Source organism: Chelon labrosus, assembly GCF_963514085.1.
Source record: "Chelon labrosus genome assembly, chromosome: 6".
Lineage (NCBI taxonomy): Eukaryota > Metazoa > Chordata > Actinopteri > Mugiliformes > Mugilidae > Chelon > Chelon labrosus.
In genome coordinates this window covers 21,125,916-21,147,072 of record NC_140342.1, presented here as the reverse complement: position 1 = coordinate 21,147,072, position 21,157 = coordinate 21,125,916, and the positions used below count along the sequence as shown (strand labels likewise).

The window sequence follows — 21,157 nt, the reverse complement described above, 5'->3', positions numbered from 1 at the left end:
TTTGAAGTCCCCAATCATATCTGAGCTCCTGACAACCTGTGGATAAAAAATGCTTGTAATTCTTAAACCAGTCCTGACCTGGATCTGCATGACTGACACAAGACAGCAACGGCAAGTGCACATGAAGAACTGACGCAAAACCTGCCCAGTCCTTGAAGCGCTGATGACTCTCCTATATATGTTTCTCACCTCTTTTATGTTTATATTTTTTAGTTCTATAAATTCGGCTAGGAGCAGTGTGTTATTTATATATAAATATCAAAGAAAAACACATTTCTCATCGAGAAATTTGAGTCTTGGAGCAACAACGTGACCTGTCTATGCTTCTATTTTGAAAACCCATACACGTCGAATGGGAAGCAGTACTCTTTGCGCATGCGCCAGAACTCCACGCGTTGTTTGGAAGTGTGTCTTGCAAAAAAAATAGTCAGTAGTTTCATGTGTATGTAGCTTTTCCGCGTCTTTCCTTGGTTTATTATCAAGCCCTTTTCTCATGTAGTTCTCTGTTTAGACTGTTAGCACCTGTTCCCTAAACCGGACGACAATATTTCTTGAGTTTAAAGAAAGCTAATTAGCCGACTAGCTTAGCTCGCTGTAGGTAACAGGGGTAGCATGGCAGCTGTGTTGGGGCTCATTGCTGGCAGCTACGAGCAGATCACGTTTGGTTACCGAGTGAAAACTGATGAAAAGGTAAGTTGGGAGTGTTAATTTGTGTGGTAGTTTGTTAATTTAATTTATTCTGTCAGCTGTCACCGTCCTGCAAGCGTACATTCTGTGTTTAATATAATAATTAAGGTTTTTATTATTATTTGGAAATTAGGATCATATGTTTTAATGTGTTTTTGTAGGTTGATTGATATTGTGATCTTATTTTTTAAAACTTTTGTTTACACTGTAACTGTAAAAGCCTTGCATAAACGACAAATAATATTTACATGCAGAGATAAATGCAATAGTCATGCAATAGCTTAAACATAAATAACCAATTTAACTATTTGTTGTCAGGATATGCAATAAGTCAATTAATTTAGCAGTTTATCCTGCTCCAAAGTCAGGACTTTATGTCTTTCCTCCCTTATCTCTCCTCCTTTACACCATTGTTTTCATGTGCATCATGTCTTCTTCTGTCCTGCAGGAGTGGACGGCCAAGGCAGACTTCACACATCACGCTCACACGGCCTCGGTGTCGGCTGTGGCCGCCAGCGAGAGGTTTGTGGTCACGGGAAGCAAAGATGAGACCATTCAGCTGTACGACATGAAGAAGAGGATCGAGCACGGCGCCCTGCTGCATCATGACGGTGGGTTGATGGCTCAGGTTGTGTTGCCTGTGTAAACGTATGATTCCTCTCATTTATACCGTGCACAATGTACTAGTCACTAGTGTTCATTGTTGATTTCTCATGTTCATTTTATGTGGAGGTGGTTAATAATCACCCAGGTACATATAGACTCCTCCTGCTATAGGTATATAGTTATATGTATAATTATTTTTTTCTGGTTTGCTGGGATTAGAGATGTAAAATGTCATCAAAGAAGTGCCTTTGGTTAATTAAATGTTTTGTAAAGACACTAAAGTCCGTCGCTTGTCGTTTGCATGCCTGACTCACAATCCCCTTTTTACCGCTCAGGCTCCATCTCCTGCCTCGAGTTTTATGGGACGTCCCACTTGCTGAGCGGAGGAGAGGATGGGCTGCTGTGTGTGTGGAGCACCAAGAAGTGGGAGTGTCTGAAATCCATCAAAGCTCACAAGTAAGCACACACGGAAAGGTCTTGCAGATGCTCTGAGGGGGCTTTATTTATTCGTTCATTTATTTATTTATGTTTGTTGTTGCCTTAAATGTCGCTGAGCGTGACTCTAAGTGTTTCTTTATTCTCTCATTTCCCTCAGAGGCCAGGTCACGTCGCTGTCTGTCCATCCTTCTGGGAAACTTGCGCTTACAGTTGGGACGGATAAGACTCTCAGGTAAAATTCAAAGCTTTCCTGAAAAGACGCATCGACAGGTGACTATATAATATATAATAATGGCTTATGTCTTTTCATCCTTTTTAGAACATGGAATCTCGTTAACGGAAGATCGGCTTTCATCAAAAACATAAAACTGAGTGAGTTCTCCCTCGTCTGGAGACGTAAAGAAACGGGTTTAATGTCATTCTCTGATATAAAAATACAGACGTCTTTCTTTGCAGATGCCGATATTGTGAGATGGTCTCCGGAAGGGGATAAATACGTGGTGGTGATGAACGACAAAGTGGACGTCTATGATCTAGAGACGGCATCTGTGACGGGAACGATCACAAACCCCAAGAGGATCTCGTGTGTCAAGTTCTTAAATGTGAGTTCTGCGTCTACAGCTCGGTGATGTTTACTTTAACGTTTGATATAGACCAAAATACGATGATAATAATCAGAAGAAACGCCGTTTGAACACTTGTTATAACCGCTGCTTGTGTTTCAGAACTCCATCCTGGCCGTCGCAGGAGACGATGAGACCGTGAGGTTGTGTGATGTGAGCAAAGTGCAATGTGTGTGTGAGTTCAAGGCTCATGAAACCAGGTAAGTTCAGTGTGTTGTTTCGTACTCCACTATGTTTGACTTCATGTATTCCTGTCTTTGCAACAATCTCTGCATCCGTTTGTGATTTCAGAGTGAAAGCGATTGATAGTTTGATCGTGGACGATTACTGCGTGGTGGCGACCGCTTCAAATGACGGATTCATCAAAATGTGGAAAATCCATCTTACTGAGGTACATCTCTTCCTGGTGTTTATTTTTAACATTTGAGTAGAGGTTGTTTAACTGCTGTATTTTAATTTAAATTGCTTATACATAATTTTAAGTCACGTCCTCTTAATTAACCTAGCGTAGCTTGAAAGTATTTGCAAATACTTTTAAGTGTCACCATTGAAATCCTGCTGAGCTGCTGCTTTACTTCTCCCGTCGTCCAGGAGGAGCTGGAGTCTCCCACCCTGTTGGGGGAAGTGAACACAACAGCTCGGCTGACGTGCCTCGCCGTGTGGAAACCTTCGTCAGTGCAGGGGATCGCTGAGGAACCGGCATCTGAGGCAACAACATCTGAAGGTGGAGTCATGGAAACACACACTTTATCATTGTATTATAAAATAGGATATTAAATGTTGATAGACAGAAATGCACTGGGAGCAGAAATAAATTTAAAAAAAAAAGACCCATTCAGCTGCATTCAAGTTCAAAGATGTCTCTTGTTAACATTAATAATTGTTCTGCTTCTGTCCACAGAACTCACTCGGGAACTATCAAAGACAAAGAGAGTCCGAATTACAGCAGAAGAAGTTGTTCTTGAACATGAGAGCAAACCCAAAAAGAAGAAGAAAAAGGACGGTGCGAAATAAATTGGCCGACAATAAAAAAAATTTATTAAGTGAACTGTGCGCTGTTTATATCGTGACTTACTTTGCCACACGTTTCCTGTTAGTGGTTGCCACAGAGCGGAGATAAAGTACAGAGTGTGACTATGTTCACTGTCAGCACTGAAAAGAAGACGGGACGATAGGAAACAACAACAATGTTTTATATCTTGAGTTATAGTTATATTTTATCAGTATTTTGTTGTGGATCCACAAGGAGGTGATAAAGCCCAGCTGCTGACTGTATTAAAAAAAAACATTCATGACATGAATTGTCACTGTGGGATAAATTAAAGGATTATCTTACAAGTTGCCTCTTTTGTGCTTATCTACATAAACTATATTTTATTTATTAGAAACTATTAAAAATGAATCAAAGAAACTGGCAATGTCACGGGCATTTAGGTAGTTGCTTGAAAAGGCATAAAAATGAACCATAGCAGCTAAAACCAATGTTGCTAGGACACTGTTATGTTTTAATTTTTTAGAAAAACTGGAAGTGAAATGCCCCAGGTGTTTTGGAAGTTGCTAGGAAACTATTTTGTTTATTTGAATAAAACATGTTTTGTACGCACAGAAATAATAGAGCAACTGTAATTTTATTTTGAAAGCGTGAGAAAAACTTGAGAAATTAAACGCTTCTTTAGGAAGTTGCTGAGAAACTTAAGTTGTTTGAAATTTTAGAAACTACATCAAATCTTGTATATACGTACAGTTAATAAAAAAAAAATCATAAAAACTAGCGAGTAAGAAATAAACTATTTAAGTGACTGGAAGTGAAATTAAGTGTTTAAGGAGTTACCAGGAAACTGTTTTAAATTTCATTATAGAAACAGTCTTATCAATAAAAACATCATAGAAACTAGCAAGCATACTTATATAATGAATGTTAATTTTAAGTTAAATGTTCCTTTAGGAAGTTGCTAAGAAACAAATTTTTTGTCAAATCAAATCAAAAAGAAACCATAGAAACTAGCGAGTAAACGTTTTTTTTAACGTTTTCCCCAAGTGTTTATGGAGTTGCTAGGAGACAAATTTTTCTTAAATTTTATAAAATCTGTATAAAATCAAATGAATCATACGAGCTGGCGAGAATACTTTTATTTTGAAAGCGGAAGTGAGACGCCGGAAGTGAATGCGACAGCCGTTTCAAATTGTAGTAAGCGCATAAAAAGGAACCATAGAAACTAGCGAGTAAACTTTTTTTTTTTTTTAGGTTTTCCCCAAGTGTTTATGGAGTTGCTAGGAAACAATTTTGTTATAAAATTTAGGAACTGTATAAAATCAAATTAATCTGGCCAGCTAACGAGAATACCTTTATTTTGAAAGCGGAAGTAAGATGCCGGAAGCGAATTCCACAGGTGTTTAGGAAGTTGTTAAGAAACAACTTTTGTTTCAAATTTAACCGTTTGTCAGGTAGAAATTGTTTTGTTTTACAGGACATTTTTGACACCGAGACCTTTTGTCGTACATCTAGAGCTGTGTTAATTAATTATTTTGCCGCCATGGTTGTCGACTGGATTGGGTTCAGTTATGCTGGTCTGGTGGCAGCAGGAGGAGTCATGGGTTACGTGAAAGCAGGTAGGCGACACTCACCTGGTTATATGTTGTAGCTGCAGCAGGGATTTGGTTTGTTAGATGTTGTCTAAGAGCAGTTGTGAGTCCCAGCAGAAGTTGTGGACATTTTACTGAGAGAAAACATCACAGAGGAAGGAACTGGAGCAGCTTCCACAATAAGATTAGTCTCAATAGACCTGAGGTTAATGCAAGCAATGTGAACTGTTGATCTTATACCTTGTAGAAGTGTTTATTTATTTTAATCAAGGTTGATTTCAGCCTAAGATCACTGACACTTTAAACTACAGCCTCCAATAAAGTCAACATAAAGGATTTTAACCTTTATGCAGGTGTGCAGTGTAACCCTGAGTGTTTCGCCCTCAAAAGGCATTCTGGGAAATGCAGATAAAGTTTATAAGGGTGAAGATAAACATCACACTACCTGTTTTGTTTTGTGTTTTTCTTTCCTCCTCCACAGGCAGCGTCACCTCTCTGGTCGCAGGCCTCCTGTTTGGTCTGCTGGCTGCGGTCGGCGCTTATCTGGCATCTCAGAATCCCAAGAATGTCTGGCTTTCACTCGGTGAGCGAGTTCAGTTCAGTTAACACGGTGGCAGTGCAAGCTTCAGCTTTCACAAGCTCACAGCGAAAAAACAACCTGTTTTTTCATTTTAAAAATGCAGGCACCGCGGGGACTCTGACCGTGGTGATGGGAGTGAGGTTCCTCGGCTCCTGGAAGTTCATCCCAGCCGGTTTAATGACTTTAGCAAGGTAATTCTCTCGTTTGTGATGTAATAATCATGTAGAAAGTAGTCATTAAATAAAAAAACAACTTCAATTTCTGTCTATTTTCAGTGGACTGATGCTGGCAAAGATCATCAATGACATGGTAAAGACGAGGTCGCTCAAGGATTGAACATATTTAAATAAACGTTTCAGGAAATACAGTTACAGCATTCCTCACGGTGTAGTTTCTATTAGTGTGCTGATAAAACCTGTAATAAGAATTGTGATTTTATAGGAAAAGGTTCCTGGAGAACAAATTTTAAATAATAATAATAAAAAAAACATCCAGTTTATTTTTTAAGTAAGAAAACTGTACTTTTTTTTTACATAAATTGGTGCTATGAAACAATAAATACACCTGTTTAAATATAAAAATAACTACTTTATTTCATTTATTTGTCTGTTATTTAAAAAAAAAAAAACACTAGTGCTAGATGTCATGTTCCATCCATACAACAACACTGAGTGATATTCAACAGCGTGGCAAATTTAAGAAGAGACTAGAAGGAATTATTGCTGCAAACATTTCCCGCTCAAGTGCACTGGGAATCTTTCCCATGAGTCACTGGTGGAGCGGAGGGGGCCGCCGTGCTACCGGTGGCCTCCATATTTGGCGGTCCAGTCGACTCGTCCGTGCACCGGGTGGATGTTTGCGCTCCTGAAGGAGACGTTCTTTGCTGCGACGCTGGTGTTGAACCCAGACATGGGAGGGTTGAGAGATCTGCTCCTCCAGCCTTCGTTCTCTGAAATGTGACGGAGGGAAAGGTGTAGAAACTGACACGAAGCTGTTCTTTCCTGTATTTGGTGCTGATTATTATATATTTTTGTTTTACCTTCATTTGAGAACGCTGGCTTATTTAAGGAGGTCTTGCTTTTGGATGGTTTGGTTTTAGACTCAGCAGCAGATGAGAGATCAACTAAATGATTAACATCCAAAAAAAGAAGAAAATTAAGTAAAAATTCAAGTTTAAAGAGAAAACAGTTGAAAAGATTCATCAGATTCAGATCAGTGACAACTCTCTAATGATCGATAAGTAACTCCAGGGGGCGCTATGCTAAAGTTTGGTGAAAGATCAAATATAATAGCACTAAAACATGTATAAACCTTTAAAATAATGATAAAATAAATCTGGCAATACAATGAGGAATACATAAGAAAATAGAAATATAAAAAAATAAATAAAAGACTAAAATCTGGGAATAAAAAAAAATAAAACAATAAATAAAAATGTAAATATAAATTTTTAATGCTTCTCCTCTGTCTCCATACATTTGGCACTAAATATAAATATGAACAAGATCTATACAAACCAGCTACACAAAATTACTATTACAAACCCAGAAAATACTTCCTAGTACTATCTCACTGGTACCAAGTAACACTGATCCCAGAAAGTCGCTCTAAAGTTTATTAATTTATTATTCTGTCAGTAATAAAAGGCTCCGTGTGGCGGTGGCTCACCAGCAGAGGTCCCTCCTATTGGCGCCAGTGTAATCCTTTGTCGGGCTACTCCCGTGTCAGTCTTCTGGAAAGGTGACGCGAACGTCTTGGTGTTGAAGTTACTCGCACAGGAATCTGAAAAAATAAAATGAAACCTGACCGCTATTGCAGTTTCAAGTACTCTGATAAACTCTTCTAAGTCTGTTTGTGAGGTACCTTTGGAAAGATCAAGATCCTCCGGAGTCTTTTCTTTTAGAGGAGACTTATCTGTTAGTTTAGGAAGACTGACATCTAACAACGGAGAAAGAAAAGGAAAAGTAGTAGAGGAGGAAAAGTTTCATTACTCTGTGGAAACTTACTATCAGAAGAGTGTGGAAAAGAAATAAATACTTGAAGCGTGACACAATGACTGCGGCAGTGATTAACATTAAATCGTAATGGAGCAGATGGAAATAAAACCGGTGTGAAGTCGTGTACACACTGATTTTATTGAGCTCAAAGTATCAGGTGGGGCTGGTTTGCTGTGTCACATTAGATCAGGATAGATAGTTTAGATGAGGGTTTCATAATAAACACAAAAAAAAATGACAAAGCACTTGACAAGTAAAAGGTCTCTGTCAGCAGGAATACAAACTAACAGTACAGAAGAAGTACTGCACTGGATTAAACGTCTCACATTTGTCATTTAACTTACCTTTACTAAGAGGAAACTCCAGACCGTGTCCTCTGGTTGACCTCGAGCAGTCCCACAGTTTTCTGCCGGCCGCTTGGATTCCTACTGAAGAGTTGCTTTTTGGATTTACACCTGGAAATACACAACAAAAACAAACAGCTGAGGTTATACCGAGCATACCTGAGATTATACACCTGTGGACTAGCATCTAGTTTATTCTCATCCAGATCGTTTGCTTGTTTGAATCCTAGATGACATTATCTTTAGGAAAAGAGGTGAAACTGATCTCCCAGCATGCACTGGGGCAACAGATTCATTGATTTAAGTCTCAGCGAGCTGTTTCCTTCTCCTGTGACACATTAAATCTTAAATAATTGTAATAATTGTTGTGTTTAGCTTGTGTTTAGTAATTTCTTCCGTATAAATCTCAAGTGACACGACAGAAACATTACTTGTTCTCACCAGGGACATATCTGGACTGGCGGAGGTAGTGCTGCTTGGCGGACAGGGTGGTGGAGTCGGCTCTGTTCAGTCCAGCGTTGCTAATCATCTTTCCTCCTGCGCTGCTCTCTGACTCTGAAAATCTGGATAAAAGACAAGTTTAGTATTTTTATTTCAAACCTCTCATCTCAAGAACATTTTTCATTTGAAAATGAGAGTTCTCTGACCTACATCCGAGTCCGACCAGAGTCCTGTTCTTCAGAGATGTGATTGTGGGTTTTTTGGAGATGGAAACCCCAGCGTCTGCGTCGTCGCCGTCGCCCCAGCTCTCGACTGACTTGAAGGACGTCTGGCCCCATCGTCGACGTGCCGTCCGGGCCCCGGGGACACTGTTCTCTGCTCCTGCAGCCGCTCCACGCTGGTGTGGAGAGATGATACCTCTCAAAAAACCTAAACCTATATCTACATATATCCTGCTGGAACTAACTTGATAGATTTAAAATATATGGCACGATGGGTTTAATGTGGGCATACGTACAGTTTGCCAGCACCCTGGTTGTCTGTTTTTCACCAGGCTGAGAGGCTCCTGCTGCCCCGCTGTCGTCATTAACTGATGTTTGCTCGGCTCCGTGTTCTCCTGAGGGACGGTGATCTGCTGCAGAGGCTTGTGGCGACTGGTCTGCAGCTCTGTCTTACAGAGTGACAGAGGCTTCGGTTCCGTGGCCGCCTCCTCAGAGACATTTTCCTGGGCTTTGTGCTGATGCGAGTACTTTAAAGGAGCGCCGAGCGTCTGGCCCACATGGAAGTATGGATACCTCAGAGCCTGGGACACGTAGCCAGAAGAAACCAAGGAAAAATGTCAGAAATTATGTCTTTTAAGTTAAACTTTAGGCGCAAGATTTAGAGGATGAGATGCTTGCAATGTGGCACAAATATTCATCAAGTGAAGGAAGAGCTAAAGTGCAACTTCAAGGCTGGAGTACTGATACAGTTAACCTTTTTCAAAGAGTGGTTAAGTCTTAATATGCTCAGCACCTGTCTAATACCTTGAATTATGTTGAATTATATCTGCCTCAACACATCCAGATGTCAGATTTAGTTTTACGTTAACTCCCATTTTAAATTGATTGATTCCCTCTTGGGCCACAGATGCCAAAAACAGGACTCGTGTCGGTGTCACCTCTTTGTGTTTATTCCAACCAATCTACGTTAAAACTCAGCAGGTTTTAAATGTACCTGAGCAGCACTCGGCCTTTTCTCGGGGTCCCACTGCAGCATGTCTCTCATCAGTGCGATCGCCTCGTTGCTGGCGTTGGGAATCAAGGATCTGAGGCTGGTGGGGACACACTTTGGGAAGCGGAAGTTCATCGAGGTGGCCAGGTTGTAGCCTTCGGGCCAATCCGACTGATGTGGCGAGAGTCAAAGAAAAGAAGCGAGTCACAACACATTAAAAGTGAAGAAATGACTACAAGGGCCCGAGCAGAGAAGATGCGATTAACCGACTTCGCTCGCATTCGCCGACACAGCAGAAGCACGACACATGACGCCTGGCGTGACGGCTGCTCACCTTCTTCAGCGTTCCCAGCACCTGACAGATCTTGAAGATCTCATCCACCTCGCTGTTGCCTGGGAACAGAGGTCTGAGGGTGTACAGCTCCGCCATGATGCATCCCACGGCCCAGATGTCGATGGGAGAGCTGTAAGAGCTGGACTTGAGGAGAACCTCTGGCGCTCTGTACCTGATATAAAGAATATAAAGGGAGAGAGGTCTGATGGTGATGATGATTTAAATTTTATTTGGGAATATTCTGTTTTCTCTGCTGCATTTTATTACAGTTTGTTCCTCAATAAACCAAATTTTCCTTCATTGGAAACACCTACTGTGTGTTCTGGCTCCTTTCTACCAGAACCAGCAACAAACTTTTTCAGCAATCTAAGCTACAGTAGCTCGTCTGTTGGACCAAACCACACTGGACAGCCTTTGCGCCCCACCTGCATCAGTGATTCTTGGCCCACCCTTCACCCTGTAGCAGATTCACCTCTTTTCCTTCCTCTGACCACTTTTGATAAGATATTGAAAGCTGCGGGACCAGGGACACCCCACAAGAGCTGCAGTTTTGGAGACTGTTCTGGCCCAGTCATCTAGCCATCATAATCTGATCTAAATCGCTCAATCCTTCCTTTTTACATTTTTTCTGCTTATAATATGTCAGTTTTGAGGATAAAATGTTTGCTGCCCCAGATATCCCACCCACTGACTGGTGCCATGATAGCCATATGGCTGAGAAAAATGTTGATGTGCAGGATTAACTCTTAATTACTGTCACGCTCGGTTCTCTCACCATCTTGTGGACACGTAGTCTGTGTATGGAGGCTGCGAGCGGATTTCTCTCGCTAGTCCAAAATCTGCGATCTTCACCAGCTCTGGACCCATGCAGAGCAAGTTCTCTGGTTTCATATCTCGATGGAAGTACCCTAAAACACAAGAGACATTCAAATTAACCCCTGCTACTGCTCCAAAATAGCAGTGAATACTAACTGCTACTCCTACGACCACTTTTACTACACCAAGACATCACTCTCTATTTTTTTTTAAAAAACAGGAAGGGGAAAAGAGAACCATGAGTCTCTTACCGTGCTTATGCACAAATGCTAAGCCGGACAAAACTTGGAACAGAATGTTCCTTATCTCATGTTCAGAAAACATCTTATCTTCCCTGGCAGCGGCAAAGTGGTGAAAGACAAAAGCAAGAAAGAGCGGATAAAGAAAAAAAAAAAAACACTATGCAAACAATTATGTCGTACTGAAGCGGGAATGACACCGACGCCCACTAGAAGAACTAAAAACTGATTTCTTTGGGAGAAGCTAAACTTTGGTACCACTCACACCTCCTCTTCTCACCGGAGATCAGGAGAAGTGAGTCATTCTTGGTTCGGTTGGTGTAAGCGGCGGCTACATTCATTCACATTTCAGGTGTTCGTTTACTGAATTATTAACTATTTATGTAAATAAAAGCTAAGTAACACAGTATTTCATATGAGAAAAAAGACCTGTATGCATTTAAGGGCCTCTGGAGTCACCTACCATGTTTATGAGTAAACGACAGTCCCTGTATTATCTGAAATGTCATGTTTCTGACAGCTGACTCAGGGAACAACTCGTTTCTGTAAAAACGACACACGATGACTCAAGCCTACCAAAAATAATTCTCACATTCACATTTAACCGCAGTTAAATCGCGGACACTCGTGTGTCGTGTGATGCCATCTTACCTTTCCGTCATGAGCTGATAGAGGTTTTCTTTCATGTACTCGAAGACAAAGTAGAGGAAGTCGTTTTCTCTGATGACCTCCTTCAGTTTCACCACGTTGGCGTGGTTCAGCTTCTTCAGCGACTGATGACGCCAAGTATTTAGGAAACACAATACAAGAGAGTCAATTAGAATCAGGTCGTTATATGAGTAACCAAGGGACCCCAACCACCACCCAACCCAAGGGTGCTCCTGCATCTCTTCGATCTTTCCTTAAGGTTAGAAAATAGTGCCTAGAATCTGGACGACAGCCTGCGTAGTCCCCAAGTCCAAGACCACATCCCAAGTACCAGTGGTGTCGCCCTTTTTATTCACACTCTATACATCTAACTTATACATACACCGTTTTAACCATGATAATAGGTCACGTCACTGATAGGTGAAGTGAATGCCAGTTCCTTAGACAACAAGAGGGCCCCACCTCGCAGCTAGGAGGACTGCTGCTAACGGGGGCCTATGCAGTTTTAGTCAGGCGGTCATAGCTGATTCTTACCTTCACCTCTTTTAGATTTAAGCACTCATCCCAAGAATAAAACTTCCTCTTCATCCTGTTGGAGTAAAAAAAGCACATTTATTACTGTTCTGTCCATCAAAGCTCACCCAAATGATTTGACAGGCCCTGCAGATCGTTGCGGAAGCATAATCAGTTCCCGACGGAGCGACACCCGACCCAAAAAAAGTTGGGTTTAGACTTACCAAGGTAGGGAGTCGATGGAGAGAAGATAAAACTGGGCATGATGAAGAGGTTTGCAGGTGTTTTCTTGAGCTGAAGTGAAGTGCTGGAACTTTTTTCATGCAGTGTCCTTTCACATTTCACACTTGCTCTGCCATCAGTAGTTTCAGTTTGCACTATAACCTTACGTTCATAAAAAAACGCCTGATGCAACCTTGTGAAACTTTTATTAATGTCTTGCCTAGAAACAGCTCCTCCTTAACATATAGTCCATAGACAAATAAAGATGTTCTTTCTCAAAAACAGCCCTGAAAGTAGAAGTAAAATCAAGATCCTAAAGAGCCTATTTCTTGCAACACTTTTCACCTAAAATGGCGACATGTTTTTAAACGTAGCATGATTTTTTATTCACGTGAGGACGCAGCATGTTAGAGTGCAGAGCCTTGAAGTGGCCTGCAGCAGCCACTCAGGTTGTAATCAGCTTAAAGCTTTGAGACAAAACACCACAGGACCTCTCTGCTCTGCTCTATTTGTCGGAGCGCCACTCACCTCTTTATGGCCACCAGCTCCCCGGTCTCGTTGCTCTTGCCCAGGAGCACGCTGCCGTACGTGCCATCGCCCAGCTGCTTGAACGTGGAGTAGCGATTCATCTCTCCCTCGGCCTCGACAGTCCCCACACAGTCAGTCACTGTCAGAAGAGCACTGATTTATCCCGCTGCTGTTGGGCTAACTCGGCGGCTTTCACGACTTAAAAACAGAAATTAAACATCCTCTGCTCTCCGCTCTGCTGACCGGTGATGTAAGTTAGAGGTTTACCTGGCGAGGGAGAAGGGAAAGGCGACACTGTCTCAATCCTGCACTGTGTCTCACCTATATCTCAAGCTAAGCTTTTACAGGAGGGGATATCCTCTGCCAAGAGGATTAAGGCTGTCAGGTGACTCAAAATGTGTGCCAGGAAACAGACTCATGACATGATCCAAGACGGCAAAGATTGAAAATAGGACCACGGTGACACATTTCTGATTTGTAAGGTGTTTTTTTATATATATATATATTAAATATTCATGTATAAAGCCGTCAAACAAACAATATATTTACTATTTTGTCCCTTCACCTCGCAGGTGAAACTAAACTAGAAGCAGAGGGACCCAACCCAACAACTCACTGACTGAACCCATTGAAGACTGACTTAAGTTAGTGTTATCTACTTCGGACGCCGTTTTACTGGTGATATCAATAAGGAAAGCTAACAAGACTGAAAAAACAACAATCTTATCCGTGATTTAGAGGACACTTTCAAACACAGGAGCAAACTACTCACCTCCTGTGCTATCATTTTCTTAATTCTACATCCATTAACCCACATTTTGCACCGGGCAGGAGAGATTACACCTGAGCCGCGGATAACAAACCAGGGGCCGGTGTATTTAAAGTCGATTCACAATTGGGTCAGTGAAATTAGCACGAGTCTAGACTATGTTAGTAATGATGCAATGCAAGAATAATAGTCAGCTTTATTGTTGTTATCAAATATACTGCCATTTAAGAAGCTGAAACCTGTGGATTCTTTTGGCATTTTACCCTAAAAAGTGATAGATGTTAATTTTTTTTGTTCCTAAACTAAGCCTGGTTTCTTTCTTACACCATTTTCAACCATTATTCATGCATTTCAGCTAATTAGCAGACACAGGTGACGCTATTATAAGGCTAAATGTTAGCTAAAAGCGAGATCAAGCTAACTACAACCGTTATTTTCAACCACACAATAGAACAGACTTTTTTTATTTTTATTATTTACTAAATATTTAGTGTGTCTTATTTAACATAAGTGACATTTAAGCAAGGTAAACCTACCACAGGAGACATTTCCTGGAAGAAGATAAGTCGGTGATGCTTGTTATAGCGGATAAAGATGCTGCGAGCCATGTCCGTTGGGCGGCTTCCTGATCTCCTAGGCAACGGGACTTTCAAAATAAAATGACACAGAATCATGATACGCCATAAAGTATACAAAATAAAGTGACATAACAATATATATATATAAAGTGTGTGAAATGCATATTTATATATCACAACAACAACCATAATAAAAACAATAATAATAATAATAATACATGTAGATATAGAATATGTAAATATAAATGTACATTACATTTTCTGTAATATAAAATGCCTCATCGTTTTACTCTAAAGATCTAAAACGTTTTCATAACATTTTTTAATATATATTTTTATAATTAATAAATGAATAGGAGTAAATACTGCAGGGTATTTTTTATTTAAAATAAAACAACTCAATCACAAGGTCCACTACATGTTCTGCAGCTTTCACTATCACATGGTTTTCCATCAGCACACTGAGAATATTTTATTTATTTTTTTCTTGTTGACCCCAAGTAATTTACAGAGACAAGAAGTAAGAAAACAACCTCTTAAACAAAGTCCATTTAGTAGCTGGACAGGAGCTTTCAGTCATAACATATATTTTATTTGTGTGTGTGTGTGTGTGTGTGTTATTATGTTCGTTGCTCAACAACTTCAGGAAAATAATGGATTTATGAAACTCTATCTGCTGATGAAGCTCATGTGATGCATCAGAAAGCACCACAGGAAATCTGTGAAAAGAATCTTGTGATGTTGTTGTGGCTTCAACGGTCAGGAATGAAAATGCATCTCAAATGTTTACGGCATTGTGCGGAAAGAAAGAGGTCACTGCATTCGTACGTGACTGCATCGACCTGTTTTAGAGCCCCTCGGCAAAAGTTGGCAGTTATGACTCTATTGAACCATCAAAATGGGATTTATACACAGATCCCCTTCTGCAATACAAGACCACAATAGGCAGTGGTTGCTTGCACAGATTGGCAGTTAGTTAAACAAAGGCAGAGGGTTTTTTTTTTGGAGTATAGTATGAAGATTATTTAAAAACAATTATGACTCATGGGAATTTGTTCAAAATTGTAAAAGGGAATAAATATTTGACAGTTGCATAAGTGGACCTTCACCTCTGTGTTTTACAACTGCTCCATCTAGTGGTTTATTTTTACCACTGCATGTGTTTGTGACGTTGGCCTTTATACCACAGGAAGTCAGTTTCCTGACCCTTCACTAATTATAGTCTACATGTCACAAAGGTCCCTGGTTATATGATTATTGTATAAGTGAACAACAGCCTGGAAACAGTATCATATTACGTTCTGATTCACCATAAAAGACTGTAGGACAGAAGACGGCTGCATGGGGATGTACCGTATATAAGTAATGTCGGGTACCCATCTGCTTGAGGCTGGCAGAAAGCTCTGCTTAAGGCTCATTTCTGTTAAGGGGGAGTTTTTCCTCGCCACCAGTAGGTTAGAGCCCCAAGCAATGGGGCCCCCTATCGGATTAAGGTTCTGCTCAAGGTTTATTTCTGTTAATATGGAGTATTTATTTCCCACCATTGCTTTGAGTAAAGCCTTAAGCAATGCCCCCTCCCCCCATCTGATTAAGATTCTTCTCAATGTTTATTTCTGTTAAAAGGGAGTTTTAACGATTTGAGTGAAGCCTCAAGCAATGGGTGGCCCCATCTGCTTGAAGTTCTGCTTAAGATCCCGTTAAGAGGAGTTTTCCATCACCTTAAATAGAGACTCAAGCAGTACGTCTCCCCATCTGCTTGAGGCCTCTGCTCAAGATTTAAAGCTGTTAGTGTTCCCCTTAGTGTTTCCTCTGGAGGTTTCAGACTCTCGGGTTATGTAAAGCCTCTTGAGACAGTTTGGATTGTCACCAACTCTGTTTAAATAGAATTTAATTGAAATCTGCACTAAACTATAAAAGTTGAATAAAAAAACATTGCTTGTTTTCTTTTAGCGCCACCTTCTCATCTGATTTGAGTCAAAAAACTGTAACATGACATTTGGAAATTAATAAAATATTAAAAGGTTGACAAAAAACAAATTATTTAATTCAAATTGGTGTTAAATGATATTATGTAAGAAATCATTCGCGTTAAAAAAAAAAATGTAAATCATTATATTTCCAGTAGCTCTACGCGCGGCCTGTGTCAGCTTAAAGAAATCTTCACTAGGCCAAATAAAGGAATGCATGCGTCTTAAAATAAAACAAGGAGACACCTACCGCCTCAGACATGCAGGCATGAAATGTGAGGAATGAAAATCATGACCAGCATTCTCGAAATGGCCATACTGTAGTAATATGACGTGCTGTGCATTGCACCTAACAACTGTGCAGTCAGATTGTCGACTGTCTGCGCAGCGGATAGACGCGTTTTTTCTCCAAGGTTGTGCTTTTGGTTACTTACGGTAAGGTGGACCCGCAGTGTCCACTAAAGGATCAGGTGATCCACTAACTACGAAGCGAAGGCTGACTGGGGAAAATGCAAAATGACATATAGCAAATGTCGGAGCATAATTCATTCACATTTTCGGCTCAAACTCGGACTTAAATCGCACCGCTGGAGCTCCAATGTGACGATGGCTCGTTAGGGCTGGTGGCGCAACTGCGATTTTTTTGGGATATTTTAATTTATGAGAAATCACATTCACAGACAAGTATTGGTTTCAACATGGGGCTGTGCTACAGTTTGCGTCCCCGGCTCTTCGGGGACCTGAGCGGCTCTATCTCCAACGCTACCTCGGACTCGGACCAGCCTCCGGACGCCGCCGTGCCGACCCGCGCCGGGGGATCTCGCCAGGAGGACACCGGGGGATGCGGGGAGACTTCGTCGCTACGCGGCGGCGGTGGTGGCGGTGGCGGCCTGGTTCGCCCCGGGGACCCTGCCAGGCTCCCGGCCGGGGAGCACCGCCGTGGAGACACCGGTACCGACGGTGTGCTTATACAAAACGGAGGTGGTGGAGGAGGCGGCGGCGGCGGCGGTGGTGGTGGTGGTGGCGGTGGAGGAGGTAGCGGTAAGGGGACAGGAAAGGACCGCGGCCGACGCTTACAGCTGCTGCAAAAGACTAGCACCCAAAAGCAGAAAAACTGGGACAAATTGCTGGTGGAGGAGAAGGAGGCCGAGAAGGAGGCGAAGAAAGTCAGTAAGAATATTGACAGGGCGCTGAAGGAGCTCAAACGGGAGTACAAACAGACGCATCGGCTGCTGCTGCTCGGTAGGTTGTGTCCCTCTCTGCTGTTGTAGGAGCATGAATGCGTTTTTATTATTAGAAACCACAAAAAAAAAAAAAAAAATACCCGGAGCCGGCCTTTCCAGAAATTATGTCACTGCTCTGGCGAGGCCTGTTTGCCACATCTGTTGACTTGGCCGTGAACACTAACCCCCCTGCGGCTGTCAATGACAAATGATGAACATGGGCCTGGTGGTGTCCTCTTAATGTTTAGGCTCATAATGAAATTGGGAGATCCAACATTGGACACACAAAGAGAGAGAGAGAGAGACCCCTGAGCTGACACCAGTGGGGCCATGCTTACCTTGACAGCTACTGTTGTATAGTGACTAACTGGTGCATTTCCACTTGTTTATACATAAATAGAAGAGTATAATATAGCAGCGAGCAAGTAAAGTGTCCTAAAGACTCAGTTTAGTTGGGTTAGTGCACAAACACAGCCTCTGTATGCAGCGTGGAGCGTTTAACCTCTTTTATTTTTACAGTAAATAAACATTTAGTGTAGCAAACAAGAGCCGTGTAGTGTAGTAATGCTGTAGAGTGGCCGTAGTTTCAGAATATCTGTCCAGAGACGCAGAGCAACCCGGCTTTTTTACTTACCGTTTGAATCACGATTGGTTAATACTTGTTTCTCCAATAAATGAATCCAAAGTATAGTATGTGTACACAGGGATTTTAGAGTACAATTACGTTTAGTTTTTAGCTGCGGGGTCATGTGTGAGTGCAGTTTCACCGACAACATAAACTAAAATAGCATTTTGATGAACTGTTGCACCTTTGCAGGACATTTCTTTTAATCAATACATCTACCACATTGTGTAGTGGAGTGTAGTATAGCAGTATGTTGGATAGAGGAATGTACAAAGGACATACTGGGTGTAATATACAGCATAGTAGGTTAAGAGGCTCCGCTATGCAAAGATTTACTGTAAAAAGGCCACTTAGCTTTTAGCTATAGGATCATGTTTGCTCTGGAAACCAGTATAGACTTTTATCATAGATTAAATAAAACGGTAATTTGGCTAACTGTTCCACATTTACAGTGCGACTTGTATTAAAAAATAAATGCACAGCGGCTACTGAGCCGTGTCTTAATATAGTTTAGGGGTTTTTTTTGGTATAGAGTGACATTTAGCCACTCACATACGAACCAAAATAGCATTTTGATTAAGCGGCTGCACCGTTACAGTCAAATCAGTGTATAAATGCACTGTGGTAAAGCGTAGTATAACGGTGTATATCGTGCTACAGTAGGGTGGTGTGCAGGGCAAAATATATAGAGTATAGCTTAACATATAAATACCACTTGGCTTTGGGCTGCAGGGTCATGTACAGGAAATTGTTGTTTAATTGTTGCATAAATGTTCAGATTATAGTATGGTACAGTAGTTTATGTTAGGATGTAGTGCAATACAGTACAGAGTTTCTGGCTACAGTACCACATTGTGGGGTAGAGTATAGTATGATACAGTGGTTTATAGTATAGTACAAAAGGATGTAGAGTACAAGTACAGAGTATAGTCGAATACTGTCAACTATAAAAAGATGTACTATAAAAAAATAAAGCTCTAGGACCATGTTTACTCTAAAAATAGTCAAAATGTTGCACATTTACAATAAGCTCTTTTAATAAATACATGCACAGCGTTGTCTAGTACAGTATGGTAGTTTATGCAGAGTGCAAAGTTGTACAGGTTAATACTGAGTACAGCAGTTTGAGAAGCTCTGATACACAGAGATGTGCTATAAAAAGACCACAGGTATTGGTTTACTTTGAAAACCCGTGTGCAATCGTATAGCATAATGTAATATACAATGCAATTCACTGACAACGTAAACCGAAATAGCATTTTAAATTAACTGTTGCACCTTCACAGTGCATTTACTCCATCAATACATCTATCACTTTGTGCGGTGAGGTGGTTTGTAGCATAGGGGAACGTGCACAGGACGTTGCTGAGTATGATATACAGTATAGTAGGTTAAGAGGCTCCAATATACAAAGATTTACTATTAAAAGACCACTTAGCTTTTGGCTATAGGGTCACGTTTACTCTGGCAACCAGTATAGAATACTACAGTATATTATAACAGATGATAAATAGCCCTTTGTCAAACTATCCCGCGTTTACAGTGAGGCCTTTCAATAAATAAATGCATTCCAGGCTTTATTATATAGCATAGCTGAGTGTAGAATCATGGCTCGGCGCGACCAATAAAAACATTAGGATCGCGGCGACACATTTATAGTCTGGTTTGTGTATCGTAGTCGCGTAAAGGTGTCCGGAGGATGCATAGGCATGTTAGCTTTGTATGCTAAATTAAACACGCGGGAATCCATAAATTACCGTTTTCATCTTTATGGTGTAGTGGCAACAGCACAGCAGAGGAAAAGCGGCCCGTAGTTAAGTGTGATACCTTAAGGAGTAAATACGCAGGGAAGTATTTTGGAGTGTAGTAGCAACATGTTTTATGGGATTGCAGCGTTTCGCTAAGATGTGTTTAGATCAGTCGGATTTGTGTTCGTGCCCTTGATCAGTTCTGTAAAATAGTTTAATAAGGTTTAGAATAAGAACTGTATGGAGAGCATCGCTGTTTATTCTGTAGTAGGACGTTGAGGGATGGTTATAGGGGAAGTACTGTCTGTTTTTCAACCAGGGACGATTTGAATAAATGTGTAATATAGATTGATTCACAGATTGAAAAAGATGCAAAACACCTGTGTTGATTTATTAGTATCTGATTTGCACAAATCGGATTTTCAGCTGCTATAAGTAAAGAGATTTAAGGCATCAGTTAGGATTTTTGTCCTTTTAGGTCACAAGGAAGCGTAGTTGCAGCTTTTAGTGGTTTAAGTTCATTACATAATGTATATGTACACTGATCAGCCGCAACATTATGACCACTGACAGGAGAAGAGAATAACATTGACCATCTTGTGACAATTCAGTGTTCTGCCGGGAAACTTTTGGACCTGGCGTTCATTCGTGTAGATGTTACTTAGACATGTAGCACCCACCGAGACCAGACCAGACACCCCCACCCCATAGCAATGACGCTCTTGATGGCAGCAGCCATTACCAGCAGGATGCAGCCTGACACAAGCACAAAAACAGTTTAGGAACAACAGAACAAGGTGTTGACCTGGCCTCCAAATTCACTAGATCCCAAACTGATCAAGTATCTGTGGGATGATCCACAGAGGCCCCTCCCCTCAAAGGCCCCCACTAACAACAACACAGGACACCCTCAGAAGGCCCATGTCCATTCTCTGATGAGTCACAACTGTTTTGGAGGCAACAAGGGAGACCTACACAATATTAGGAAGGTGGTCATAATGTTATGCCTGATCGGTGTGTATGTAGGTTATAAAATCTAGCACCTGACCCTCCCTGGGTTCCTTGATGAATCGTTTGTTTATTTTATACATATAATCGTGAGACGTTCCACATCTGATATTTACTGTGCTCAGGTGGAGGCTCTAACAGGCCAACCCTCTCTGCTTCTCCCAAAAAGTAGGTTAGGACTCGTTCTCATCCCCTGCACAAAACATTAACGGGAAACTAGAGGCAAAATGACAATAACACCTTAGTATATTTATGAATTTCCCTCTGCAGTCGCATTTGAGAGCAGAATTACAAACGGTTGAATTAATGCAGCCGCTGCTCAGCTTTCTGCAGAGCGAGCCTTGACCAAAAAAAAAAAAAAAACAATGCTCAAACGTCGACGCATTCACAATAACAACACAACTCGTCCTCCTTCACTTACACTAGAG

General features: G+C 41.2%; 4 protein-coding genes across 4 annotated transcripts in view; 3 read left to right on the top strand and 1 right to left on the bottom strand.

The window, feature by feature from the left end:
* The first annotated feature begins 332 nt into the window (after positions 1-332).
* Positions 333-3,769, top strand: pak1ip1 (PAK1 interacting protein 1). Its single transcript, XM_084546112.1, has 10 exons — positions 333-690; positions 1,136-1,298; positions 1,629-1,749; positions 1,889-1,963; positions 2,051-2,103; positions 2,188-2,333; positions 2,457-2,554; positions 2,646-2,745; positions 2,946-3,078; positions 3,256-3,769. The coding sequence occupies exons 1-10, from the start codon at positions 613-615 to the stop codon at positions 3,366-3,368; spliced, it is 1,080 nt and encodes a 359-aa protein (XP_084402238.1). The 5' UTR covers positions 333-612; the 3' UTR covers positions 3,369-3,769.
* A 963-nt stretch (positions 3,770-4,732) lies between these two features.
* Positions 4,733-6,158, top strand: LOC311489071 (transmembrane protein 14C-like). The gene is made up of 4 exons (XM_084545969.1): positions 4,733-4,964; positions 5,419-5,520; positions 5,621-5,708; positions 5,793-6,158. Exons 1-4 carry the CDS (start codon positions 4,889-4,891, stop codon positions 5,851-5,853), a joined length of 327 nt encoding a protein of 108 aa, XP_084402095.1. The 5' UTR covers positions 4,733-4,888; the 3' UTR covers positions 5,854-6,158.
* Positions 6,159-6,163: 5 nt separating this feature from the next.
* Positions 6,164-12,912, bottom strand: LOC311489070 (serine/threonine-protein kinase MAK-like; the record flags this gene model as incomplete). The annotated part of the gene is made up of 15 exons (XM_084545968.1): positions 6,164-6,466; positions 6,557-6,640; positions 7,186-7,299; positions 7,381-7,455; positions 7,883-7,969; positions 8,300-8,421; positions 8,506-8,696; positions 8,817-9,101; positions 9,515-9,682; positions 9,846-10,017; positions 10,621-10,753; positions 10,913-10,995; positions 11,552-11,673; positions 12,083-12,137; positions 12,812-12,912. 15 exons carry the CDS (start codon positions 12,910-12,912, stop codon positions 6,315-6,317), a joined length of 1,944 nt encoding a protein of 647 aa, XP_084402094.1. The 3' UTR covers positions 6,164-6,314.
* A 3,911-nt stretch (positions 12,913-16,823) lies between these two features.
* LOC311489113 (guanine nucleotide-binding protein G(olf) subunit alpha) overlaps positions 16,824-21,157 on the top strand; it is a gene marked incomplete at its 5' end in the record, with an annotated part of 48,751 nt that continues 44,417 nt past the window's right edge. Inside the window, one exon of the mRNA XM_084546056.1 lies at positions 16,824-17,367. Coding sequence (XP_084402182.1) covers positions 16,824-17,367 — 544 coding nt within the window. The remainder of the gene's footprint in view (positions 17,368-21,157) is intronic.